Source organism: Saimiri boliviensis, chromosome 16 (genome assembly GCF_048565385.1).
Source record: "Saimiri boliviensis isolate mSaiBol1 chromosome 16, mSaiBol1.pri, whole genome shotgun sequence".
Classification (NCBI taxonomy): domain Eukaryota; kingdom Metazoa; phylum Chordata; class Mammalia; order Primates; family Cebidae; genus Saimiri; species Saimiri boliviensis.
In genome coordinates this window covers 39204293-39227757 of record NC_133464.1, presented here as the reverse complement: position 1 = coordinate 39227757, position 23465 = coordinate 39204293, and the positions used below count along the sequence as shown (strand labels likewise).

At 34.4% G+C, this 23465-nt stretch overlaps 1 protein-coding gene across 4 annotated transcripts in view; it reads left to right on the top strand.

Annotated features, from left to right (window-relative positions):
* PIBF1 (progesterone immunomodulatory binding factor 1) overlaps positions 1 to 23465 on the top strand; it is a 238647-nt gene that overhangs the window by 26956 nt on the left and 188226 nt on the right. For all 4 annotated transcript variants that reach the window (XM_039473143.2, XM_039473144.2, XM_074387626.1 and 1 more), the window contains exons 6-9: positions 8667 to 8800; positions 13769 to 13877; positions 14487 to 14668; positions 16094 to 16219. In XM_039473143.2, the coding sequence (XP_039329077.2) occupies positions 8667 to 8800; positions 13769 to 13877; positions 14487 to 14668; positions 16094 to 16219 (551 nt within the window). The remainder of the gene's footprint in view (positions 1 to 8666; positions 8801 to 13768; positions 13878 to 14486; positions 14669 to 16093; positions 16220 to 23465) is intronic.

Genomic DNA, 23465 nt, shown 5'->3' with positions numbered 1-23465 from the left:
AGTCATGCTAAACTCAAAATTAAATGAACTCCTACTTCTTTTACTATTTTAAGGTTAAATTATATAGTCAACATCAGCTACTGAATAGAATAAAAATTGCTATTTAGGCTTAGTTGAAAGGAGGAAATAAAAGGATTCTAGGGGATGAAAATGTGAATGCATTTCATTTTTCCTTTCTTTTCCAATTCAAATGATCTCTCTTTCAGCTGTCTTCTGGCAGGCAGCTAGATCTGAGTTGATGTCTTGGGCTTTGGGAAAGCTAGTGTTCCAGTTACGTATTGCTGCATAACAGATCACCCTAAAACTTGCTGTGTCAAAATAATGTATTATTTGTCACAGCTCTGAAGGTTGATAGGTTCAGCTGAATTATAGGTTCAGCTGAATTTTTCTTACCTCACTGAGATTGGGGTCATCTGAAGTCTTCTTTAGTCACCAGTTGGGAGCCAGGATGATAGAACCGAAACATCACTCCCTTTCCACTTGGCCTCTTTGTGTGATTAGTTGAGGTATCCTTCAACATGGCAATCTCAGGGCATGGCACCTGGCCACTTCCAAAGCAAGCATTCAAGAAACAGGCAAAACTTAAAAACTTCTTAGGAGATAAGCTCAAAATCCCAGAAAATTGCTTCTCCCACATTCTGTTGGTTAAGCGGATCATTAAGAGAAATAGGCCAACTTCTCAATCAGAAAATACCTTCCCACATGCAAGGGAAGAAATTGATAGAGACCATCTTGGAGATAGACCAGAATTTGAGGTTTCTCTCCCCTGGACTGAGTGAAAGCCTAGAAATAGTGTGAGAGAGCCCTGAGCAAGAGCAGAACAGATTGTTGGCAGAGCTCAGCCTATAAAAATCTATGGATTACTCACTTCATCCTCACCCCAAATAAAGTGGATAAAGTCTCCTTTGCCTCCGGAAAGCTGAGAGAATGGATGTACAGTATTCTGTTATAGAAAGAGACTCTCATATTGACCTTCAAACCAAGGCCACCTCTGTTTGTTTATAGGAAATATGCTTAATACAAATTAATAAAGATTGAAAAATGGGCTTGGTGTGGTGGCTCATGCCTGTAATCCCAGCACTCTGGGAGGCCAAGGCAGGTAGATCAACTGAGGTCAGGAGTTTGAGACAAGCCTGGCCAACGTGGTAAACCCTGTCTCTACTAAAAATACAAAAATCAGCCAGGCGTGGTGGCAAGCGCCTATAATCCCAACTGCTTGAGAGACTGAGGCAGGAGAATCACTTGAACCCGGGAGATGGAGGTTGCAATGAGCCAAGATCACCATTGCACTCCAGCCTAGGTGACAGAGCAAGACTCCATCTCAAAAAAAAAAAAAAAAAAAAAAGATTGAAACATAATTATTTAAATAATTTTTAGGTAAAAAATTATATAATAAATTTTAAGTACAGATTATATAGTTTCTGTTTTTATCATAATTTAGTGAAACCAGAGATAAAAGGTGGGGAGGAGTAAACTTACTTGGCAATTAGAAGCGTATCTTTTGGATCAAAGAGGAAAGAAAAACTGAAATAAGAAAGCAATGAAAACGAGAACATTTTTATATCAGAATTCTTGAGACACATTTAAAGCTATGCCAGAGAAAAATCTATAGCCTTGAAATGCCTTTATTATTTAAAAAAAGATGGAAAAAAAAATCATGTAGTACCCATCTTGAGAAAGCTGGAAAAAGAGGAATTTGGAAGGTGTTTGGAATTAACTGACATGAAGTAAAAGAAAATACATTACATACAGTTCTGTGGCAATAAGCTTGAAAACAAAAAGGAAAGTGAACTGTGCCAGCAAAATACAGATTACTAAAATTGACAGAAGAGAGAACTTGAATAGAACAGTTACCATAGAGCTGTTACAAAAAGGAGTAAAAGTGTGCAACTGATAAAATTACCAACAGGTTCACAGATGGATTACCACAAATGGGTTCACAGTTGATTTCTCTAAAGACGGCTCATTTCACTTACTTCTACTATACTAGACTATTTGAAAAGAAAGTTCTAAGAAAGAGAATACAAAAGCTAAATAAAATAAAGCATGTAGGCCAATTTTACTTATTACTACAGATGTAAAAATTTGAAATAAAATGTTAAATGAATTCTGGCCATTGTGTTAAAAGAATAATGTTTTATGATTAAGCAAAGTATATTCCAGGACAGAAAGAAGAATCCATTGCATCAGCAAGTTAAAGGCCAATAGCTTTATGAAAATATGAAAACATGAGATGCAACAGCAATTAGTGTTGAACACTTAAGATTTTATGGCTTTCTTCATTTGAGTTTGTTACCTTTCTTTTGAATGAAATATTTTCCCCCACATCCATCTCTAGCAAGAAAAGAAATTGATTCATATGAAGAAAACTATAAAATCTTGGAACATGGAAGCATCATACCTTAATTAAGATAAGCTCATTAAAATAGCAATTTTTGTGATTAACATATTAATCAAATATAGTTGTTATATTCTCATTTTTTTCTGATAATTTGCAGGGAGTGTTGGAAGGAAGAAGTGTATACGTGACTTTGTCCTTTCTATCGCCTTTGTTAATGCTTTTTAATTTTTATTTATCTATTTTTTGAGACAAGGTCTCACTCTGTCATCCAGGCTAGAGTGTGTAAGCCATTCTCCCGTGTCAGCCTCTTGAGTAGCTGAGATTACAGGCATGTACCATCACACTGTTAATATTATTAGGCTTATCTCAATTACTCAAAGGTGTGGGAAACCGTACTTTTCTTGCATTGATAAACTTAAATGTTGGGGTTAATAAGTGATATTTTTTAAGATAATTTAGCAACGTGGTATCTTTAATATTAAGACTTAAATTTGTTTGGCTAGATCATATTTGGGCCAATACCTGTTGAGAATCCAGTATTTCAAATTTGTTACAGTAGTTTATTGAATAAAATGTTGACTATAAAAATTGCCTCCGAATACATCAGTGTAGTATTTTGTAGTGATGGGGTCTGCTAGATCCATGAGCTAGGGAGTCATGTCTTAATACTAGTAGTAAAGTATTTAGTATGGTAATAAGCATATACAAATAAATGAGCCAATAAATCAATTAATGTACTCACTCTGCAGAAGCATCAGATAAGTCCAGAGAAGTTCACTTGCTAGAGCAACAAGAGGAGAGACAGAATCTGAACCCATATTTTTTATTCCATTCTAGGGTTCACTACATGTGATGAAAGTTACCTTTCTTCATTCTTGAGTTTTGCTTGATGTGATAGCTCACACCTGTAATCCCCCTTTGGGAGGCTGTAATCCCAGCACTTTGGGAGGCAAAGGCTGGCAGACTGCTTGAGTCCAGGAGTTCAAGACTTGTCTGGGCAACATGGCAAAACCCTGTCTCTACTAAAAATACGAAAAACTGCATGTGGTGGCATGCCTGTAGTCCCAGCTACTCAGGAGGCTGAGGTGGGAGGATCATCTGAGCTCAGGAGATTGAGGCTGCATGCAGTGAGCCGAGGTTGTGCCGCTGCACTCCAGCCTGGGCAACGGAGTGAGATCCTGTCTTTAAAAAAAATTACTGAGTTTTTTCTTCTTTTTTTATAAAAAGGCTTAAATTTTTGTCTGAATTCCATTTATTCAAAGAGATATAATTGAACATTTAGCATGTAACAGAAATTAAGATTTTCATTTTAATGCATAGCAGACTTTACTACTTCCATTCTTGTCTTTAGAGGTCAGACAGATTTTTTTTTAATTTCTTAAAGATCTTAACAATGACAAGAGTTGTCTCTGGCAGCAAAACAGACTTCATTGTGACTTAAGGGGACAGCCTATAGCAGTTAAAGCTTAATGAGGTTTCTCGTTCTTTTCAGTATTTACTTGCTTAGATTAGATTATTAATAATGAAACTTGTGGGAATTCAGACAAGTGAATTCTGACTTTTCCAGAATAGCTAACCAACTATTTCTTAACCATTCGCTGAACTAGTGTTCAATGTAAACTGTTTCAGATTTGAACCTTAAGGTAAAATGTCACTGTATCCTATTTCCAGTTTTTTTAGTTGTCCTATCTCTATATGGGCAGGAGATCTTCATTTATTAAATATTTATTTTGAGACATAGGTTACTGTTTCTCAGTTTACATCATGTGAAAGACAAAAGACTTGAAAGGAAGCTTAGAAATTTATTATATTCATAGTAATTGTGTTTTACTGAGAATGGAAATTGATACTTGGCTATTAGCATATTTACTAGTACATAGAAATTTTCTGTTAAAAAGGGCTGATAACTGGAAATTTTATGTGTCTGTTTCTTTATATTTGAAAACTTTACCTTTTTTGCTGCTTTTGTTTAATCTATTTAATGTCCTCTTTTGTTCCTCCTCTTCCAGACATTAATTACAAATATTCTATATAATAGGCAGAGTATTAGTTACTAGGATTATAGAAAACTTCCTTAAATTTTTCCTTACGATGTGGGAGACGAGTAACGGCTCCTTACAGCACATCTGGTGCATTTTCCGACAGGTAAGAATCATGTGTTGTGAAAAAATAGGATCAACTCTAGGTTAGAGCCGAAGGTTTGTCTTCCCACAAAGGTCGATGCTGAGCTCAAGACATGGAAGGATGCAGAGGGGAATACAAAACAGCCTTTTCTGCTCTGTAGCTTTAATCATGGTTCTACACAGACATGGGGTTTATTTTGAAGGAAGATGCTACTTTTCCTGTTTCTAGGGCTATGTCTTACTCTATTTTAATTGCTAACAGTAAGTGCAGGAGATTTTTTAATTCACCATACAAAAGTAATACTTTTATTTAAGGGGAAATTTTCCAGTTGAAAAAATGTAAATGAAGGGCTAGTCGAATGTATACATTCCTATACTGCACTTACACTTGCTTCTGTTTATACTTGCATATGGTATTTATATTTTTTTAAAACATACGGATATATAAAAACATATATATTATATGACATATATGCTATGTATATAATATTAATAATATACACTATATTTATTCTCCCATGGAACTACTCTCTGAATATCCTGAAATAGTCTACATATTTCAGGGTCAGATCTTTACCTTTTTAGATCTTTGCAGTTGCACTCACAGAAAACACTGCTTCTTTGGGAACTCATCATCTGGATACCCCACCTTATAGTCATCCTCATTTTCAGACCACTGGGACATTCCTCTTTGTTTAGTGAAAGACTTCTAAAGTTTAGAGCTTCGGTAAAGCTCTAGATTTAGTCTTCCTTTCCATTTCAGCTGCTGCCTAGGTTACTTCTGTGATTAATTCATCTGTAGCCTTGGCCTTGAATTTTATTGATCTCATCTCTAGTGATTTGCCTTTTTTCCACTTTAACACTCAGTCTTACAGCCCAGATTTGGTCCCCAGAACTGATTTACTTCTGAAGTTACCAGTTCACTTTGATCCACTGAACACCCTATTTCCTGTGTTTTTATGTTTTCCCATCATGGCTTTCAACTTGTCTTTAACAAAATTTCCAATCCATACAATTTATTTCTTTATCAATCCTTTCCTAGATTTTTTTTTTTTTTTTTTCACCTAACCATCATGTTTTCAGTCTTCAAACCAGACTGAGAAACTCTCAACTCTTTATTTTTTAACTGAGCACTACTGGTGAAAATCACACAAGCCAGACTGAGAAACTCTCAACTCTTCATTTTTCTAACTGAGCACTGCTGGCAAAAATCACACAAGCAGTAACAAGCACTGTCAGTTTATTGTTACCAGCCTCAAATGGACCCACACAATTGGTTGTAATTCTGTTATTTCTGGTTCTCTCATTTTTCACAGAGGTTACTTAAGGGAACCAACCGCTCTCCTTACATCTCCAGTTTTCCATGTTTCTTGTCACTCTCAGTAGATGACTTAGTGTTTCATTTCACAGAGAAAATGGAAATCCTCAGATGAGAACGTTGTTCTGCCACCAAATCTAGTCATATCTGCACACATTCTGGTTGGTTTGTTCTTACTGTTTGTAATGGAAAGAGTCTTACCCTCAAGGGGTGGAAAAATCATATGCCTCTAGAAACCAGGTGGATAATATAAATTTGTGAAGCCTTAGGGTAAGAGTAGGCTATGGCCTGTAGCAAATTGATAAGAGCTATCTAAAATATTCAAGTTGTTGATACTCTGTATCAGCTGGAAAAAAAGCCTGCCTTGATGAACAGGGCTTCAGATCTAAGACTAATCTCCACTTCTAAACTGTGGTTCCCATCTCCTGTAGCCTTATTCAGGATTATGCTTCATTCTCCTGAATGCAGCCTCTTTTCTCCAATAGTAATTCATCTTTTGCTATTAGTTGTTTCCCGTCAATATTTGCATATTGTCAAGCTTGTTTCATCTTTTAAAATCTTCGTTGGCCCTGTGTTCTTCTCTAACTACTGTACTTTCTCCACTCTTACTATTAAGCTGTAGAAAGAGTTGCCCACTGATTGGTATTTGACAGACTTAGATTGGAGTCCTCACTCTACTATTTATGAGCTCTGAGACTTTCCAGGCCTCAGTTTTTTTCATCTGTGAAACTGAGGATAATTTTTATATCCCATCATAAATTTATTAAGTCAGATAATGTATATAAAATAGCCAAAAACAGGGGCATACTGAGTATTTATACATATTTGTTTTAGTCCCTGGCACTCTACCTTCTGCCCCTTCCCCTGAATACTTTAAAGGCTTTTTGTTTTTTCTCAGTAGTATTTCTTCGTACCAATAAGTAGTGTTTCTCAATATTACTGACTGCTTCAAAGCACTGTCTTCTACTGTTTTTGCTGACACACACCCCTGGTTTATTGGTTGTTTCTGCTAATACTTTTTTGGGTTTTTTGGAATCCCTGTTTTTTGCCCATCCTTTAATGTTTACATTCCTTGTGTTTATGTTCCTACAAATTTTGTCATGGTGTTTGTACCGTTATTAAAGTTGAACTGTTAATTGTCTGTGATCTCTTTGTAAGCCAAAGCAAAGAGGAAGCATTATAACAATATTTATAGTTAATCAGCATTTACTACATGTTAGGCATTTTTATAAGCACTTTACATGTATAACTTGATACAAGCTTCACAAGAACTCTGAGGTAGGACACCAGAATAGAGAGGTAAACTAACCTGCCCCGAGAGTCTTACTGCAGGAATTCAATTTTAGACAGTTGAATTCTGGAGCTTGCCTTCCTACCCATAACATTATACCCTCTTCTAAAACAGTTGCATGATTAATGGTGTTTAGAAGGATAAAGCATTCCTCAGAAGAACCAAAGATTCTTGTAGGACTTAGGTCTGAAATGATATATGTGATGATTCTTCAGGTAATCCCATAATAAATACCATAGTAACATTCCATTCTCATGGAAAACTTCAGTGTAGAAGAACATGATACCACGCCAAAGCAACACACACTGAATATGGTTTTTCCATAATTACTTCTCTCAAATAGCCCTTTGATATAAATTTGGGTACTGAAATATCAAAATTATATTTAAGAGTTTAAAAAGGACAAAACTGTCTTACTCGTCTTTGTATCTATAGTACCTAATCCAGGACCAGTCACATGGAAATGATCTAGTCAGTATGTGTGGAGTGAATGTGACCTCATTTAGCTGGTCAGCTACTTAAGCAATAATGACTTCACACAGGATGAATTTAACATGCCAGCTTCCAAAGGTGGGGTTGATGGTTGGTTGCAAAATTTGGTGAGTTCAAAGAAGGAAAATAAGGAGGAATTTAGTCCCTGTCTCCTGCTTCCTGTCCCAGTTTCCATATTTAATTATTTCTTTGTTAGCTTTTATTTCATTCTTACTTTATACCTGGTAATGTTTAAAGTGGTGGAGGTCCAGCAGTGAGCAAGACAAAGTCCCTGCCCTTAAAAATGTTTACACTCTGGTCAGATAGAAAACTTATCTGATGGTAGTGATATAGTGAGATCAGTGCTGTGAAGGAGACAAGCATTTAGATTTTATGCAGGTATTCAGGCAGTGGAAACAGATTGGAAGACGCATTGGTGGGTTCAGAGAACTTCAGATTCTCATTAGGGTTGCAGGGTGAAGTGTAACTATTAGGAATGGTGAGAAAGGAGGCTTGTAGTAAGTAGCATCAGATTGTAAAGAACCTTGTGACCAACTTTAAGGTTTTTACTTTCATTGCTCTTCCCATATCAGCCATCCCTTAATCCCTTTCTTACGTGCTACTGGCACAGGGAGAGTAGAGGGAGGAACAATGTAAAGATGTGTTTCAAGGGTCACATGGTTTTTGTTTGTTTTTGTTTTTGTTTTTGTTTTGCTGAATGTCAGGATTAGAACTGGATAAACTCCTCAAGAATAGGAAGTGTGTTTTATTCACTTCTGTATCTTTAGCATTTGATAGTAACTCAGTAAATGTTTTTAGAAACTCATTTAATATTTGTAGTCATTTTATGTTTTAGTCTAGTAACCAAAACATAGTGGTTGTATTTTTTTTTATTTGAAAAACCATTTAGGTTTTAAACAACTGAGTTTATAAACCACTCTGAATTTAATATCACTTGCCTTTTGAGTAGGAAAAATTTACTAAATTTAAAAATCGAGGATTTTTGTTGTTGTTGTTCAATTACAAGGACAATCACAGCTTGACAAAAGACTTCAATACAGAATTTGATCAAGTATGTTAAGTGTTTAGTCTGAAATGTGTTGTTATTCCTTTGATTTATAGACATATGAGGAAGATCGAAGAAACTACTCAGAAGTTCAAATTAGATGTCAACGTTTGGCCTTAGAGTTAGCAGACACAAAGCAGTTAATTCAGCAAGGTGACTACCGTCAAGAGAACTATGACAAAGTCAAGAGGTAAGTAGTTAACATGGCTGCACTAGTAGTTCTCCACTTCAGCTTGCATCAAAGTCACCTGAGTTTTTACCAACAACCAATTGTTAATTTTACTTTTACCTTATTCTTCTTTGCACAAATGCATGCAGTTTTGGCAGTTTGTTGGGTTTATACTGAATTTTTATATTGGTTGTTTTTGTTTTATTTAGATGTCACTGTTGTCTTAAAATGTAAACAAAGATAGGAACCCAGTAAAATCACATGTGTGTATATAGTTTTTCAATGTTACTTGATGATTATTTTTATGTAATGGAATCAATGTAAATACTTACAGTTTTCTCTGAAGTTTTTTTCAGCTGTTCCTCCCTGACAAAAGACACATTTTCAAAAAAAAAAAGACACTTTCTGAGAATATATTTCCTAATATTTGCTACTAAGAAGCTATAGCAAATATCTTTGTTTAACTGGAATATTCTTTTTTATTGTTTGTTCAATAATTTAATGAGCCACTAAGCTGTATGCCCCTCGTTAAGTCTCTTTTCTTTCATCATTTATGAGATGTTGCTAATACGGATAACTACACTATATCATCTAAGATCAAATAAATATTTATGAAAGCCTTTACATACATATGTACTGTATTTGTAATATAAATGGAATGACCTTTTATCTTAATTGTTCACTCCACCTGAAATAATTCTTAAATTCTTTAAATTGCATAATTTTAATTATGAATTACTTAATACCATATGTGAATTTGCAAATATTTGTGGATAGGAGATTGGCATTTCTATTCTCATTATGACTGACACATAGTATGTCTTATTATGTGTGTAGAATTATGCCAAAATATGATAATTATTGGAGCTTTAAATCCATGAGAGCGCTGGTCAGTGGGCTCTGGGATAAAGCTGGAGTTTAAAACAAGCATTTAAAAGTGAAATACAGGTCGTGGTGGCACATGCCTTTAGTCCTAGGTACTTGGGAGGTTGAGGTGGGAGGACTGCTTAAGCCCAGGAGTTCAAGACTGCAGTGAGCTATGATGACGCCACTGCACTCCAGCCTGGTGGCAGAGTGAAACCCCATCTCTTAAAAATAGAAAACAAAAATAAAAATGAAATAGATTGTGATGGTAAGATGATACTAGTTGATATTTTGATGTCCCCTTTGCCATTGTAAGTCTGTAGCAATGACGATTACAATATAAAAAGAGAAAACTAAAAACATAGTCATCAGAATAATCCACCAGAGCCATAAATGATGAATGAAACAAGATGAGTCATGAGTTGATAATTATTGAAGTTGGGTGATGGGAGCATGGGTGTTCATTATATCATCTCTATTTTTACATATGTTTTCATTTACAATAATAACTTAGAAAAGAAAAATATAGCCTTGATCAAAATGCATGATAAGCATCTTTATGGCTAGAAATGGAATAGTAAAACAAGACAGAAGTACTCAAGCTATGACCCTTTTTGGTTCAGTCAGTAGAATGAATGAGTTTAAAAACATAGACAGGTCATGAAATATAAGATAAAGTGAAGAAAAAAAAAGTACTTTTATGCCCTGGGTAAATTCTCACAAATATACAAAAGGAAACAAATGTATGGATGTTAATTGTGTCATTATTAGAAGAAATTCAAATGCTTTTCAGTAGCAGGATGGAAGATAAATTGAGATTTAGATTTCTTCTGCAATATAATTTTATGTAGCAGGTAAAATCATTAAATTAGATCTGAATGTATCTTTTTTTTTTTTTTTTAGCCGTTCCTTATTTTCAGGCACAACATAATGTTCCTAGTTTTGGTTTTTGTTTGTTTTGTAATTTTATTGCCTCAGCTCTTTCTCTAAGAAGTCTTGATCTCTTAGTGGAGAATGCTATTTAGAAATTAAGATTTGGGTGTTGTGATCGTGGCTACATTGGTCATTATTTCTAGGCCCTTCAGTTGGTAGAGACAGTGGAGAGAGAAGGGGGAGGAGGCTTGACACACTACGGATGACGTCATACTGATTTTTTTTTTTTTTTGAGACGGAGTCTTGCTCTGTTGCCTAGGCTGATGTGCACTTTTGCAGTCTCGGCTCACTGCAACCTCAGCCTTCCAAGTTCAAGAGATTCTCCTGCCTCAGCCTCCCAAGTAGCTGGGACTTACAGGCATGCACCACTACAGGCATGACTGACTAATTTTTATTATTATTATTTTTTGTAGAAACACAGTTTCATCATGTTGGCCATAGTTGGCCAGGCTAGTCTCAAACGCCTGACCCCACGTGATCTGCCTGCCACAGCCTCCCAAAGTGATGGAATTACAGGCATGAGCCACCATGCCCAGCCCACATTGATACTTCTAATTCCAATTCAACACCACAACAACCAGTTTAAAGAGGTGCCAACTGGCTAAATATAGCAAACCTGAATATCAAAATAAATGTTGACAATAGTGAATTACAGTTTATTGAATGGAATAAGAGTTTATAAATACAGGCTGATAATAAATATAGAAGGAGGATCTTAGCTTTTTAAAATATATCATCTTTACCATTTTTAAGTGTATAGTTTAGTGGTAATATTTATATCTTTTTTGGGAAGGAGGATCTTTACAATTGAATGCCAACCAACAAATGTATATGCATGTAAGAATGACCATTTTGTAGCTGCATAGTAATATTGATTCAGAATCATCATTGGAATCTAAAACTATCAAATTTAAGTATGTTAGGGAATAAGATACTTACACAAAGTATCTCTTCACGGATTACTTACTAATTTTAAAGTTCAAAAAGGTAGATTTATAGTTAAACTCTGACAGATATGACCTTAACCTAGTGACCAGTTACTATCACCAATAATGGGATAAACTAACATTACATGCCTCAGTACATCTTCATATGATATACTGAGAATGCATTATCATTTCTGTGGTATTCCTCTCCAAGTGCCTCTCCAAGTGCCTAACCTAATCTAATCATGAAGAAACTTCAGACGAGTGAAAATTGAGGGACATTCTATGATGCAGTTAGCCTGTGCCCTATAAAAAGCCATAAAACACAAGGAAAACTAAGAACTCTTCAAGGCTAAAGGAAACTAAAACCACATGACATCTAGATACATGGTAATACATTATAATATTATCATAATAGATCCTTGGATTATCATTACAGTAATAGATCCTTGGCTCAGGGAAAAAAAAATTTCACAAGGTTTGTTTTGGGAGACAGTTGACAAAATTTGAAAATGAATTGTATGTTAGATAATAATACTGTATTAGGGCTAAGTCCTGAGTGTGCTAATTATACTGTGATTATATGAGACTATCTTAGGAAATTCACACTGAATTATTTAGGGGTAAAAGGACCTAATGTCTCAGTTGAGGAAACAAATGCACATGTATGAATATGTGTGTGTAGGTGTATATACACGTATAGATACATGACCCTTGACCAACACGGGGTCTGCTTATATTCGGGTTTTTATCAACCTAACACCAATCGAAAATACACCATTCACAGGATGTGAAACCTGAATATACAGAGGACTGACTTTTCGGTGGGATCTGCAACAACCGCAGGACTTCAGTATGTACAGATTTGCATATTCAGGTTGTAGGGATGGGTCCGGAACCATTCTCCACATATACTGTTAGACAACTGCACATATTCATTCACATATATTAACAAGAGAGAGGAATTGAATAAATATGGTAAAGTAATATTTAGTTAATATTACAAAACAAATACAACAGTATTAACAGTTGGTAAGTAAAACTATTAAAAAGACCCAGGCGGAGTGCAGCATGTCAGACCTATAATCCTAGTGCTTTCAGAAGCCCAGGCAGGAGGATCACTTGAGCCCAGGAGTTCAAGACTAGCCGGGGCAACATAGCAAAACCATCTTTATTTTTAAAAAAAAATTAAATTAGCCAGGCACATGGCGGCATGCACCTGTAGTCCTAGCTATCTGGCAGGCTGAGGCTAGAGGATCACTTGAGTGCAGTAGTTCAAGTTCAGCTTGGGTGACATAGCGAGATCCTCATCTCATAAAAAAAAAAAAAAAAACAAAGATTTTATAAAAATTGCATGTAAAAGCACAAAATAAAATTTTAAAAAAATTTTAAGAATCAACATTTTAAAAATAAAAAAGCACAAAGTGCTTGTAATATGTATCAGAATATTAATACTGATAAGTCATCTTTACTTATTGGGTTTGTAGGTGATTGTTATGTTGTGCTTTGCTCAGTTTTTCTTCAATAAACATAATACTTAGTTAACCAGAAGAAAAAAAGGCTTTCTAAAAGTTTTTGAAAAGCTGATGCAAAAGAAAACAATTCCTAACAGCCCTCTCTTTGGAAATACCAGGTGGGTCAGTGAAATAAAGTGCAAAGGTACTGCTTCTGACTGCAGAGAAGTAGTTAAGAGTCAGTAAATTGATTTCTCTGCTCCCTTTTAAAAATGTCTGTTGTAGGTTTTAATCCAATTCTTGTTAAAACTTTTTTGGGGAACTTGCTTTAAAATGGAAATTAAAATCTGGGCAATCATAAACAATTTGTGAATGAAATGGTCACAAGAATGCCTGCTTATGTATCTCTATGCAATCTAAATGATAAGTTGTGAGTGTTTTTTGACTTTAACTGAACTGAAAGCCTAGAGCCACGTATACATTCTTTAAAAGTTTTGACCTTAAGATAAGATTGAAGATGACTAGTGAAAAAATACCAAATGTACCTTAGTAAGTTTTATTATTTACTGGCTTATGTAGTTTATGTATCTATTCCTTAGAAGTAATAAATTGGTATTTATGTATCTGAACAAGATCTGAAATAGAGTCCCTTCTAAATCTGAAAAGTAGATACTTTCTAGTTAATGGAATTACACTCAAGCCCCATTGCTAGTGTCTCTATTCAGTGTCCTAATACATAGTCAACCCTTTAAAAATGTTTACCGTAATAGAGGATGCAAAATTACATGTCTATTTGAATTTTATTTTAATAGTGAACGTGATGCATTTGAACAAGAAATAATTGAGCTTAGGAGAAAACATGAAATACTTGAAGCTTCTCACATAATTCAAACGAGAGAAAGAAGTGAATTATCAAAAGAGGTAAGCTTATGAATAGAGTCACTTATATTTTATTGTACAGTATTAGTGAAAAAAAAATAGCCCAGAGTAGATTTGAGGGAGAGACATATTTTTAATATACTTGGTTCCCAAAAAGAGACTTTTTTTAAATTTTACTTTTTTTTTTTTTTTTTGAGATGGAAGTCTTGCCCTGTTGCCTAGGCTATAGTGCAGTGGTGTGATCTTGGCTCACTGCAACCTCTGCTTCCTGGTTTCAAACAATTCTCCTACTGCAGCCTCCCCAGTAGCTGGGATTACAGGCATGTGCCACCATGCCTGGCTAATTTTTACATTTTAGTAGCCAACAGCGTGTTGGCAAGGCTGGTCTTGAACTCCTGACCTCAGATGATCCACCTGCTTTGGCATCCCAAAGTGCTGGGATTACAGGCTTGAGCCACCATGCATGGCCCCAAAAAGAGACTTTCGTAGCTATTTTTGGATTTTTAAAAAAGGCATGCTAAGAATTAGGCCTTTTTAAAAGGAAAATTGTCATGTAGTGAATGAAAACATGAAGGAAAGAAACTAATACAGTCAACCTTGAAAAGTAAGATGGCATCACTCTGTATGATTTTTGTCTCTACATGTATGTAGGTGGCCACCTTACAGCAGACTGTTACTTTACTACAAAAGGATAAAGAATATCTCAATCGCCAAAACATGGAGCTTAGTGTTCGCTGTGCCCATGAAGAGGATCGACTTGAAAGACTTCAGGCTCAACTTGAAGAAACCAAAAAGGCTAGAGAAGAGATGTATGAAAAATACGTAACATCCAGGCAAGATTTACATTATTTCCCACATAAACAGATGTCAGTTAACACATTTTCTTTGAGGAAACTGTTGGCTTTGAGGAAGATAGTGATTTTTTTAAGATCTATAGGACAATATAAGATAATATGTAATTTTATTTTCTTATACGATATTCCTTTCTAGTTAATATTTTAAGAGACAACGGTTTTTTCAACAATATGAAAAGCCTATTTCTTTTAGGTAGAGAGATATGTGCTATGACTATTTTTTTATTTGTGACAGAATTTTTAAAATTTCTATGACTAAGATCTCTGTAGAAGTATTTTTTCAAAGAAGGTATGAAAGTATCTCTATAGAATTATATTTTGGAAGAAAATCTCAGTATGCTAACGATTTCCTAACTGTGTAAAATGTAAAAGAATTGTGAAGAGGTGGTATTACATTGTATTTTAACTTACATGCCCTTGAGTGAGACTCCCTGTGTTTCAGTCCTGCCTTATTTCTTCTATTAGATGGTGTAGAAGTTACTGAAGTACCTTTATACTAATAGCTTTTATAATCCTTGAATTATTCTTATCAACATACCAGAAGCAAACATGCTAAGTGCAGTGGCTCACACCTGTAATCCCAGCACTTTGGGAGGCCAAGGCAGGAGGATTGCTTGAGGCCAGAAGTTTGAGACCAGCCTAGGCAACATAGCAAAACCCTATCTCTACAAAAAAAGTTTTTAAATTAGCAAGGCACAATGTCAAGCACCTGTAGTCCTGCCTACTCAGGAGGCTGGGACAGGAAGATCGCCAGAGCCCAGGAGTTCAAGGTTACATGATTGCACCACTGCACTTCATTCTGGGTGACAGAGCAAGGCACTGTCTCTTTAAGAAAAAAAAAAACTAAAAACAAATTTTACTTATAAGAGTTCACACATTCATAATTTTTTCCTAGCCTGTAGTACTTTTCATACCCTATATAATAATTTGACTTTGCTAAAAGATCACGGTGTGGCTGTGGTTGTCATGCTTGAAAGGAAAGGATTTGTAGACTCAGAGTCATTTCATTTTTATATTTTTGTTAATATTATTCATCTCCACATCCATCATACCAGATTATTATTTTTAAATGAAGGGCATTCTCAATTTTTAAGTCTCAACTATATGCATTAAAACTACTAGCAAAGTGTTTTCAAAGATGAATAATTATCCAACGTGAATTACTAAGACTATATAGTAAGTAAGTCTTTTGGAAAATAATGTTTAACAGGTTGAAATCTTAAATCATACTTGTTAGGAATAGTATTTTTAGGAATTATAAAACTTTATACTTAATAGTTAAGTTTTTCAAGTAACATAGTATATAGAGCATACTTGATAAAAGATATTAAAATCTTATATAGAGTGTAAAAGCCTATTTGTTTCAAAATAAAATTTATGGCTTTTCCTTTTGATTCATTGCAGAGACCATTATAAAACAGAATATGAAAATAAACTACATGATGAACTAGAACAAATCAGATTGAAAACCAACCAAGAAATTGATCAACTTCGAAATGCTTCCAGGGAAATGTATGAACGAGAAAACAGGTAAAAAAAAAAAATGCTTATGTAGTGTTATATTTACCTTTGGAGTTTATAGAAGCTTTATTGAAATTAAATGCTATTTCTGTTACATAATATCTTTTTTAATACATTAAAGAAAACTTGTCATAAATCTAAATCTAAATATAACGTGAACATTAACGTTCTAAAATCTTAGAACAAGATTTACTAGACTTTAAACCTTTTTGCTCTGGTATTCTGTTATGTCTTTTTTTTTTTTTTTTTTTTTTTGTTTCCCCCTGGTGACTTCTCTTTTTGCATTTGCTTCAGTTCAGATTGAGAACAGTTCTTTCTGTACTATACCAACAATTTCTCCTGAAAACTTTAAAACTAGAATAGTAATTTGAAATATTACATATTCCTCATTTAGCTGCTGGCTCTGAAAGATGTCACATTAGGTAATCCTGAAGAAACATCATTTTTATTCATGCAGAGATTAGTAAATATTAGGCTCCCGTAGTTAGTTAGTGATTGGCAGAAACAGGGGAAAATAAACACTATTTCAGTGGCAGTTATTTTTATACCATTATTATAGTTAATATGGCTTTTGAAAATTATACTGTAATGAGAAAATTATTTTGAAATGGACTTGTGATATTAGTTTATCAGCACTGATTTGCTCATATGATATTTTTATTGTCAGCAAAACTTTAAATCAGACTTAATCTATAATAGCATTGTAACATGTCATTTCTACTAGAAGTATAGTAGCAGAAAATTTGGTATATCCACCCCTCAATTCCAGAGAAAAAAGCTGCTGTATTAATATCATATGTATCAGGTGGCCACTACTGTAAAAACTGTATGTGTAGAATTATCCTTTGGTAGTAAATTAGCAAAGTTTTTTTTAATTACTGTTAAATTGTTAATACAGCAGATTGGTAGAGGCTTTTATGCTAATGCCTTGAGGTATGATTTTGTTCTTGGGCTTCTCTGTTCTTAGGTAAAAATGTTTGTGGTGATAAGGGAGTAGATAACACAGTTTATGACAGAACTTTTTTAGGATGTTTGCTTAATATGACTTAGTAGAAAGTCGTAAAAAATCAAATTATTAGTTGCCTCATAAATTTGGCATGCATAGATCTTTATCTACCTGTTTGATCTTTTTTTGAAAGTCTCCATAGAAGTATAGGCCAAAGGAAATTAATAGGAATTTCAAACACTGAACACAAAAGAAATGATTCATTTGTGTATTCAACAAATACTTTGTGATTATACTCTTCTACCTATTTTTTCTGTTCTTCTCTTATTTGGGCTTTAAAATAATTATGTTATATTTATAACCTACGAATATATTTTCAATGAAAATGGCAAATAATTTCAAAATATAAAAATTCTAAGTGATCATTCATTACTATCTTAACAGTAGACAAATTAAAAATATTCTTTAGGCACCACCAAATATATATGTTCTTTAAAAATCATATATTTCTTTTAAAATGTTTTGACATAGTAATTTTAAAAATAATGTTTTTTATCTTGGGAAAAGTAAAAACACTTTTGCGTTTTTTTACACCTAGTTTTTTTTTTTTTTTTAGTATTTGAGTATCAAATTACTAGTAGCACCATAATCTTTTCTGTAAGTAAAGCCTTTGAAGTCCTAAGCTAGCCTTCATATCTTGACTCCCAAGAAAATACTGTTCCACGTAGCTCAAAGAAATTGTACCACTCTTTTAATAGCATTATTTTTTAGTTTAGCTATGTTATGATTGCTCTCTTTTTTTGACCATATGTATGTTTGCATGTATGTGTATGAAATAAAAGATATTCAGAGAAAATTTCCTAATGTTCATTTAATACATAATTATAAAAAAGTAGAACAATGCAGCATTACAGAAATGTCCTTGAGACTCTTCCTATTTAACTCCTTTCTTCCATAACTGCTATTCTGTTATGCTAGTAACTTCCTTGCTTCTTATACTTTTATTACCTATGTTACCAGTAAATAAGCATCTCTCTACAATATTGTTTAGTTTTTCATATTAGTATTATATAAATGGAATTATATATTACATATATTTTTGTGGCTTCTTCACATAACCTTATGATTTTAAGATCCATTTGCTTTGGCACTTAGTTGTCCCTTCATGTTCATAACAAAAGTACGACAGTTTTATGAATGTACATGCTTAGGGCAGCAGAGTTACTAAGAGATTGGAAAGAGAATTCCAAAGACATTCTTTATCTTTGGCAAAATTTCATTTGGTTTCAGCCCTACATTAAGGAGGATCCTGTACCTTGTGATTACTTGCTCTTAGAGTTCAAAATGCAGACTAAAAGAAGAGGTATACACCTATTATGTGCTAAGTTTTATGTTGGAAAGTTTTACATTTGTGCCCTCATGTGATTTTCAGAGCAACAAATTAATGTTTTTCGCAAATATTTATTGAAACCTGCTGTATGCCAGCTAAATTCTAGACGTCATAGATAGTGGTGACCTTTGTCTTCACAAAGCTGGTAGTCTAATGGAGGGTAAAGACAAACAGAGAAACAATTAACCTAAGTATGATAATGGTGAACAAAATGATAGGATAAAAGATGAGACCATCTGTGCATCTAACCTAGCCTTGGGAGGAATTGGAGAAAACTTCATAAATGAAGAACTACCCATTTTGACTAAAACCACTGTTAAAAATAGAACTTCAGACAAATTAAATGTAAAGTTTAATTGAGCAATGAATGATTCACAAATCAGGCAGCCTCCAGAATCACAGCAGATTCAGAGAGACTCCAGGAGTGCCTTGTGGTCAGAACAAATTTATAGACAAAAAAGGTAAAGTGATGTACAGAAGTCGGAAGTGAGGTGCAGAAACAGCTGCATTGGTTATAGGTTGGTGTTTAACTTATTTGAACACTCAGCAGTGTAGGAATGATTGAAGTATGGCTGCTGGGATTGGCCAAGACTCAGCTGTTGTTACAGGTGCATGCCCCCAAGTTAGGTTTTCTGTCTTGTCTGCCTATTAAGCTAAGTTGCAGTTCATCCCTAAGGACTCAAATATAGAAGTACAGAGTCCTTCTTAGGCCATATTTAGTTTGCTTTAACACTGTGAACTAAGGAAGGGAAAGGAATTGGGGAAATGAATGTATAGCATATATAAAAGCGTGGAAGTAGGACAAAATGAAGTTTTTTAAACAAATTAATTCGGCATGGCTGAAGGATAGACTGAGAGGCAGGGGGTTCTAAGAGATGAAACAGAAATGAGAAATGGGCCCAAATAATGCATTTGGACCATTATGTAAGACCTATGTGGAACAATTAAAAGATTTTAAGAAGAGGCATGATATGATCACTTTTTATATCAAAAGATCGCTGCAATGTAGAGAATAGATTGGAATGACATGAGCCTGTTAGACAAAGAGGATCTACTTTTAGAAGTTGTTTCCATTATCCAGATCAGAGGTGATAATGGAACTGGATTAGTAGCAGTAAAGATGAGAGAAATGGGCCAGGTTGGGAAAATGTTTAGGAGATAAAACCAACAGGACTCAGTGACTAGGTTGGATTGGTGGCATGAGAACTCATTAGGGATATCAGTGAGGTTTCTGAATTAAACAGCTGCATCGATAGTGTTGCAGTTTGTAAAACATTAGAAAATAGAAAGCTTTAATAGGAAAACATGATAAATTTGTTTTGTTTTTGTTTGTATTTTTGTTTGTATTTGTTTCACTTGAAGTATCTGTGGGATAGCCAAATAAAAGAGTTGACTGTAGAAAATTCTGAGCCTCAGGAGAATGATGTGGGCATTAGAGAGGCCTGTGGTATAGATAATATTATTTCTATTTTACAGATAAGTACTGTTGGTTCTGTGGTTCAATTCTGTTGTGGATTTAATAGGCTTTTGCTGAGTGATACAATAACTTTAAAATTTGTGGGAAATTTCTATGGTTATTCCCAAGCAATCCACATAGCTGAATAAACTTTGGTATGTAATCATTTTGAAAATTTTCTAATTTTTTAGCTGTTTTTGCAGTTCTTAAAAAATCTGCAAATTAGTTTATCCCATTGTGACATAAATGTGGTTGGTGGGGGTAGGTTGGTAAGGCTGTGTGGGGAAACAGCCAACAGAGCCATTTCTTGAAGCAGGAAAACTGAAAGCAGATGTCCTTGTCTTTAGTGTTCTTCTGGCCCCTATCCACATCAAAATAGACACTACTTAAAGCAGGGGATTTCTGGGATTGGGGCTGCCGTGTAGATGCCCTAACCAGCCACAGGACTCAGAATTGATTGGGTGTATACTGAGGCTAGAGTGGACAGTTGCCACCAGGTGGTGCCAAATTTCAGCCTGTGCCCAGATGAATTTGAATTGCCCGGGACACCTAACTAGCTAGTTGTACAGGCTTGACTTTATCATTTTAATCTCACAGTAATTCAACCTGTATTTTATGTGACAGAATCTTTGGGGATCATAGTTTCTTCATTATGGCAGATTTAACTGTAGTTGGAGCCTGTATCATATTAATCTTCCACACAGTAAAAAATAAATTATAAATTATTTCTTTTGAAATCTTAAAATGGCTAAAGAAAGAATTTTAATATTTTCTGTTATAAAACATGAAATTCATAATAAGTTTACACATTTAAGATTGTGTGTGTGTGTGTGTGTGTGTGTGTGTGTGTGTGTGTTTGTGTGTGTGTGTTTAGGTAAATTAATCTTTGGCCTAAGATGTATAATTGTGTTAATTAGTGGTATTTTATCAAAGTACTGTTAAAATGAGTTGAAATGGATGAAGTACTTATAGTTGCATGTTTATATTTAGTCTCCTTACCTCTCCCCCAATAAACTTTTTTTTTTTTTGAGACGGAGTTTTGTACTCCCATGTGGAATGCAATGGCATGATCTCGGCTCACTGCAACCTCTGCCTCCTGGGTTCAAGCCATTCTCCTGTCTCAGCCTCCTGAGTAGCTGGGATAACAGGTGTGTGCCACCACGCCTGGCTAATTTTCATATTTTTAGTATGGACAGGGTTTCACAATGTTGGCCAGGCTGATCTCTAACTTCTGATCTCAGGTAGTCTGCCTGCCTTAGCCCCCCAAAAAGTGCTGGGATTACAGGTGTGAGCCACCACATCTGGCCCCAACAAACATTTTCTGAAGAAACTGAAATAACAATTAGTGAAATATATTTTGCCTTTAATTTGCTTTTTATACTTTAGAAGATATTAAAATAATACTTTTTCTTTTCTCTTCTTTAATACGGAAAAGGCATGTGGAACTTAACTCTATCCAGTCTTGGTATCTGACCTGCAGTCATTCCAGTAGTTCTTGAAGTTAATGGATTGAGAGAAAAGAATGTAGAAGATTTAGGAAAAGAATAGATGCAAGCAAAGAGAGACCTTGAATATTTAGATACATCAAACATACTGTAGTTGAAATTATAATATGTATATTTGCTTTGGCCCAGTCTGTGAATTAGACTTTTTGTCTTTTCTATATTTTCTAGTTACTTGAAATGCCACTTTGGAGCTGTGGGAAATCAGTGAAAGGTACTGCAGTGCTGAGATGTAGTATATAAATAACTCCTTGCTTATAGGTATTATGTGACTGAAATGTTATGGACCCTCTTAAGCATTTGGAAATAAGACATTATTCTTTGAGTGGGAGTAAATTATGAAAGAGATTTGGATCAAAAGACTGAACTTAAGTCCTGGTTCTCCCAATTGCTAGCTCAACAGATAAGTCACTTAATATTCTTGAAGTCTGATTTCCTCTTTTATAAAATGAGCTAATAGGCCGGATGTGGTGGCTAATACCTGTAATCCAGCAGTTTGGGAGGCTGAGGTACATGGATTGCTTGAGTCCAGGAGTTCAAGACCAGCCTTGACAACATTGCAAAACCCTGTCTCTACTGAAAATACAAGAAAATTAGCCAGGCATGGTGGCACAGACCTGTGGTCCTACTACTCAGGAGGTAGAGGTGGGAGGATCACCTGAGCCTGGCAGCTCAAGGCTGCAGTGAGCCAAGATCATGCCATTTATACTCCAGCCTGGGCAACTGGAGTGAGATCCTTTCTCAAAAAATAATAATAACTAACTAATAATACTTCTTAGGGTGCCTTGTGAGGTCTAAATGAAATAATATATGCAAAAAGTACATTATAAATTATGGTTTATAAATGATATTTTGGTACCTTGTGCCTATGTGGAATACTTGAAGAAATGGTTTTTTTATCTGTTATGTTGACAATTTAAGGAAAATCATCATTATGTAAAAAGTCAGCTGATAATATTATGGGATTATTTATCATTAGAAGATACTGATACAAAATATATATTCTTAAGTGTTTTTGATATAATGTAGAGGGTCTACATGCCATTCTTTTCCATCTAAATTTCTCCGTAAGATGACTAGCTTATATGTTTCCTAACTAGGTTATGAGATAAGATAAAAGGAGATAAATTCAGCTGGTTAAGTTTTTCCATAAAGTAAAACCACCTTTATTTAAGGTGATCTTGTTACTGTAAACACAGAAAGAGCTATTCTGAGTGACACTGTAAAAAAACATAATAATAAAGGCATTCATTATGCCCTTGGTGCAGTACAGAATCTGGAAAATAAAATAGCTTTACAGTTGTTTGAAAGGGGATAGACAACTGAGAAAAAGAGATTGAAAAGATGCTTTTAAGTGCAACAATTAGTATCACTTTAGTGATTTTATTTTCCTGCCATATCAATAAAAATCATCTTGACCACAATTTATCTTCCAAAAGTACTCAAGAAGAAACTTAATGATATAAACTTGAAATTTGTGTAGAATCTTAGAGTGATATTAAACAACTTTGAATCTTAAATCTATTTACAAAGGTTAGTTGAGTATATATAAGGTATTATAATGGTGAATTGGACTAGTATACAGAGGTTCCATTCATCATTTTAAAAGTGTAGGTCCTCATTAGTGTTTAAACAAACAAACAGACCTCTTTTGTTCATATCTTACCAGATATCTGTATAATGTTTTAATTTCTTCTATGGAAAAATTTGATAATAATCACTTCGTCTTTTCAGTTAGATAATTCGTGAATATATGGCTCTGCAGATGACTCAGCATCTTCTCAAATATGTTAAATTAATTTTTATTATCAGTTATCTTTTATTGTTAACCATATTCTTTACACCTGTAGATGTTTACAACATGTGTTCACTGCTTAATTAATAATATTTAAAATTTCCAAGCTCTATAGGGTATTACAGATATGAAGTAAAGTAAGTTCAGGTTGCATAGGAATTTAGAT